Genomic DNA, 5,782 nt, shown 5'->3' on the forward strand with positions numbered 1-5,782 from the left:
AAAATAGTTGCGGGACGGCACTGTGTAGCGTTTGTTTAGGATGTTGATCATTTTCCTAAATCCCTCGTTTTGAACAGTGTTGATGGGAGCCATATCTTTGGTCAGGTGATAAGTGATAGCCTCCGTAATTTCTTTGTGCCTGCTGGAGTTCGACGGGTATGGGGAGGCGCTGTATAAGGTTCCTGATATTGATGTTTGGGTGGTTGACCGGGACAGATTTTCTCCAGTCACTTTCTTGGCCTTTACAGCTTCGTCATCTCTCACATGCTCTCCGTTGTTTTTTCCCTGCCAGCTGACTTCTGTATCACGTGGTATAAGCCTCCGCCCTTGTCATTTGTTGAGCAGGAAGAGTGAGCGCGTGTTTTCATGCAGCTTATGTCCCGGATCAAAATGCGTACAATCTTCATCTTTTTTTTTCTTTTTCTTTTTTCTTTTAAATCGTTGTCATTTCGAAATTAGATGGCACATAAGTATGAACTGAGATCGCGATTTTCTAACGAGTAATTGTGCAGCCCTAATACATAGCAATACAAGTAAAAAACATAATACAAGTTAAAAACAGTAAGAATTTACTAACTATTTTTGCTATTAACTGTTTTGCTTTTCTTAGGCTACATCCACACTGGTGGAAAAATGTCGAGGAAAAGCACCAAGTTTTTTTAAATGGACTAACAATGAGGTGGAGTTGTGCTCCGAGTAACACAAAAGTACAAAGTTGCAAAAGCGAGTGAGAATTAAAGAATTTGAAGAAAAGCCATCTGAAGCATGTACAAACTGATATTAATCTTTAATAGGGCTGTCAAAATTGAGAGCAAACAAAACAACTGCTATATAATGCCCTCCGCTATCTTTAATTGGTCACATGACTGCATCATATGACTAACATGTGTCATTGCTTTTAAAAGTCTCAGTTTTCGCTGTCCACACTGCAACGCGAAAGCACCATCTTCAAATGTATGCGTTTTCGAGAGCGTTTTGAAAACGCTGCGCTTTCTTTCGGGGAAAGTGCTGTCTCGGTGTGGACGGGAGGCCAAAACGGAGAGAAAACAATGCATTTTCATTTGAAAACGATTCATGGATCCATCCATTAGTGTGGATGTAGCCTTAATTCAAAATCGTGTGAAAGTCTTTACTGCATACTGCTACTGGCTGAGTACCTGCTTGCATGTGTCAACTTGATTAATGGAGCTGATTACAACTGGCTATATTACTGTCAGTGCAAAAGCCTCTTCCCAACAAGTATTGATTTAATCAGTCAGAACATAATGAGAGAGGGAGAGAGATGACATGGAAAGCATTGTACTAATTTGACAGCTGTTTGCGGTTTACTCACAGGTATAGAAAAGGTGATGAAGCAGCAAGTGCAAAATACCGCTCAGCTCTTGTTGTTAAATTCCTTCATGTTATGGTAGCCTTCCTTCTGGACACTGGTGCACTGCTGCTTACACATGGCGAGTTGGCAGTTCGTCTTGTAATCGGAAGGTTGCCGGTTCGAGCCCCGGCTCGGACAGTCGTTGTGTCCTTGGGCAAGACACTTTACCCTACCGCCTACGGGGGATAGCCAGAGGAGCCGATGGCGCGATATGGCAGCCTCGCTGCAGAAGCGATATGGTAGCCTCGCTTCTGTCAGTCTGCCCCAGGGCAGCTGTGGCTACAACTAGGGATGCACCGATACCGGTATCGGGTATCGGCCTCGATACCACATTTTCTAAAGTACTCGTATTCGTTAAAAGTCCCCCGATACCGAGGACCGATACCACGGTCTGAGACCTGTCTATGTTTGAGCGGCATGTAAGGGGTTAATCACAGGCGCCGAGTGCCCGCCCCCAGGCCCCGGCTGCAGTTCAGAGCTGGGAGAAAGCGAGGCAAGACATATCAGCTGTGTGGAACTATTTCAAAGTGAACGAAGACGCAAAAACGAAGGCGGACTGCAAATTGTGCTCAGCGAAATTGTCCAGAGGAGGCTCTAAAGGTAGCGCATTTAACACAAGCAATTTAATCAAGCACCTAAAATCCCAACACAACAACGAGTACAAAGAGTTTACCCACGCTTATTAGCACAGAGGAGCATAGCTGATGCTATAGCAGTGGGACGGAAAATAGTTGGGCATTTTAAACATTCCGCCTTAGCCTACTCCCGCCTCGAGGACATTCAGGGACAGCTCACCCAGCCAATAAAGAGACTGAAGCAGGACGTACAGACGCACTGGAACAGCACGTATTACATGCTCCAGTCCCTGATTGAGCAAAAGCGAGTGCTGGGCGTGTATGTGTCCAAGCACGAACTCCCTGACTATCTCGCTCACCAATGGGCTCTTATGGAGAAGACTGTTGCCATCCTCGCCCCCTTTGAGGAACTAACTAAAAAAGTGAGCAGCTACGACGGACTAGCCTCTGATGTCATCCCAGCTGTGACTGTGCTAGTGACACTTCTAAACAGAGAAACAGACGAGCAAATTTAAAATTAAATTTTGTTTTTTTTATAATTATTTATTCTGTAATATGTTGCATACAACATTAAATAAATGTTCTTAATTCCAAACTAGTCCCTTGTTTGTTTGTTTGTTTGTTTTTTGTTAAATTATAGGACTAAAGCTGTTACCTGCAAATTTAAATCATGTTTTTATTAAGTACTCGGTATCGGCGAGTACTGAAATGCAAGTACTCGTACTCGTTTCCAAAAAAGTGGTATCGGTGCATCCCTAGCTACAACTGTAGCTTGCCTCCACCAGTGTGTGAATGTGAGAGTGAATGAATAGTGGAATTGTAAAGCGCTTTTCAGGGCCCTCAAAGCGCTGTATAAATGCAATCCATTATTATTATTATTATTATTATTATTATTATTATTATTATTATTACCAGAGAAACAACAGAACTATACTGAATTAAAATCGTCCTGTTGATAACAATAGACAGTCTAGTTTTTCAAGTCAAGATCAGTGTATACGTACTTGAGTAAATCTACCTTTTACCACCACCATGTACTGAGGAAATGTAAAACGTGGTTTCTCTTTTAAAGGTTTTCTTTCTCTCGGCCTTAGGTGTGTTCCCCCCTTTCAACACGGTGCCCCCTGCTCCCTCATTCCGTACTCCGGGATTGGGACCAGTCGGTGATCAAGGTCCAGTCGGAACTGAGGAGCTGCCGGATTTATGTTGTCCTAAGTGCCAGTACCTGGCTCCAGATATGGACACACTGCAGATACATGTAATGGACTGTATACAGTAACATAATCATTATTGCCCTGCACACCATGACAACAACATACATAGATATGCAGTATGTATAGTCTGTTTAGATTCAGTGTGTCTTCTCCCATTTCTGGGTGCCCGCTGGAAAAACATGTTTGGATAGTTGCACCTTACTCTCGCTTTCTCTCTCAAACAAATACACATCCACAAACCTGAACACAAATTCTGGATCTTTCTGTTGAACAGTTCAGTATGCTGGAATTGAGACAGTTCATGCCAAGGCAATCTGATGACAGTTTGAACAAGTGAAAGAAAAGCAAGAAAATCAGCATGATATTTCCCTGTAGCTCTAGTGTGGATCCAGTCTCTGCTGTAGTTTTTCCCTTTCCACAATCAGTATAATCATTTCTGTTCTTATGTTTCCCCTCTTACCTTTTCCTATGCTTACTTTCCTCTGAGACAGCACTTTGATGCACATTTTCTTCAGTATTTTTTAGATTCAGTGATTAGATTCACATGATCCTCTATCCCCCATTTCCTTGCTACTTTGCTTTAATGCTGTAGTGATGACAGAGGAGCACACTACATGCTGTGAAGTAAATGTGTATACTTGTAATTCCATCAGTCCAAAAGATCAGTAATTATTAGACCTAAGGTGATGATAAGTTTAGAAGAAAAAAAAGAAGTGACAATCCAGATGTTATACACATGATCATGTGAATAACATATTGAGCTTAAAAAAAAAATCAGATATGTTATGGTTGTAAACGTAGCTGTCTGCATTACCTCAGAACATGTATTATGATGTATTAGAGATGGATTTATTCTTGTTGGAGGAAAAAAGTAACCATTCTTTGTGTTCTGTGCCTGTGTACATGACTGACTGAACCTCATGCTAAACCCAGTCCTTAACCCAACAGCCCTTTTGTGACCCTTCTATTGTCTTAGCTTTACCTGTTGCACCTATTTATCTATCTGAATGTAAGATTTCTTCACAGTTTGTGTGGATTTTAACTAAGTATAGAAACATTTGTGGAAAAAATGCATCAAACTGTTGGAGATTCACAAAATAAATCAGTTATTCATTTGACTTTATATGTTTTTATATAGATATGGAATTGATGTTTCGTTTAGAAACACTGCTCCAGAGTGGGGTTCAAACACGTATGTCATGTGACATAAGTAAGGGTTTGGTGGCTCACCTGCTGTTTCAAGGCAGGTCAGGCGCAAGGATTCAGATTTTTTTTTTTTTATGGGTGTTTTCCCAGGCTGTTGGCAAGGCTCGCTAAAAATAAAGCTCACTGAGCCCCAAAACAGCTTGACACAATAAACATATCGGTCCATTCTCAATATATTTTATTTTATAGCTGGATTTATTGTGTGTTTCATAACAATCACTAAGCAACTGAAACAGCTTCAAGAAGGTCAACAGAGAGAAAATGGTATTGTTGAAAATTTTCTGAAGGACACTACCATCAGCGAGCACTCAATGTGGGAACAGCCTCGGTGTTTTTTCTTCCTTGTTTGTACCGGTATTTCCCCAAAACACGTGCTGATCGAAGTTATTGATAGTCTGGTGTAATAATTGGCCTTAATTGTAATTGTGCAGAGTTTGTGTATTTTTTTTTTTCTTCACAAAACAGCATTATGAAATGTCACTGTGGAAACCGCTCTGATTGTTTCTTAACCTCAACACAATTTCGGCATAGTCACACCATTGCTTCACACGTTAGACTCACCTTGCCTTTGTTTTGCATCATCGTAAATGCTTTCTCGCAACTATAAAGAAACAGTTTACAACACGTGTCAAAGTCAAGGCCCGCGAGCCACATCCGGCCCGGCGTACAGTGTAGTGGAGCTAATGTGGCTGGAGTAAAGGAATTTAATACGGTAAAAAAATACATTTTTCCTGGCCAAAATATATTTCAAATATATGGTAAATATGTTGTATTTGTGATGCTCAAAGAAATATATTTTTGAAATTGAAAATATATTTTTTTCAAACTGAAATACATTTCAAAAGATATTTTAGGGTGAAGAAAATACATTTCCAACCTTACGGTAGAATGTATATCAAGGTATCCTTTATTTAAAATGTATTTAGTTCAATAATGATGATAATAATAATAATAATAATAAAAGTAACAACATGTCTTATGTACATCTGCAAAAAACAGTTGGATTCAAACAAAACAGTCAAAGGTTTACCAAGAATTAGGTTGTTTGTTCATTTGCTTACAGTATTTCACATTACACAATATCTCACTATAATGTGGCGTTAACTTGACTTTGAAATCATCTTTCAGTAATACAGTAAACAAGATACAACAACTGCTATGTTCACTTTAATTTTTGACAATATATACAATATAGTAATTAAAGGAACACACTCCACTTTTTTTGGAAATGGGCTCATTCTCCATCTCTCTCAGAGTTAAAAATGCAGCGTCTTCTTTCTAGATCTGTAATAGGGCTCTGGAGCGTGATCTTACCGGATGGGGCGTAGCCAGGATTTTTGGTCGAGGCGCCATATTAGCAGGCCAAACAAATGCTTGCTGTGTGGTCGGTTGTGATGTTGTGATGTTAGATTGCA

The 5,782-nt window shown here is 40.1% G+C and overlaps 1 protein-coding gene across 1 annotated transcript; it reads left to right on the top strand.

Annotated features, from left to right (window-relative positions):
• Positions 1-3,041: 3,041 nt before the first annotated feature.
• Positions 3,042-4,279, top strand: LOC106632849 (NF-kappa-B essential modulator; the record flags this gene model as incomplete). Its single annotated transcript, XM_014331523.2, is given in 1 exon segment — positions 3,042-4,279. A coding segment is annotated over 1 exon segment (185 nt), but the record flags the coding sequence as incomplete, so codon positions are not given.
• Positions 4,280-5,782: the final 1,503 nt, after the last annotated feature.

The sequence above is a fragment of the Haplochromis burtoni genome, unplaced genomic scaffold (assembly GCF_018398535.1).
Source record: "Haplochromis burtoni strain Fernald_Lab_line unplaced genomic scaffold, NCSU_Asbu1 Contig_2979, whole genome shotgun sequence".
In the NCBI taxonomy this organism is placed as follows: Eukaryota; Metazoa; Chordata; class Actinopteri; order Cichliformes; family Cichlidae; genus Haplochromis; species Haplochromis burtoni.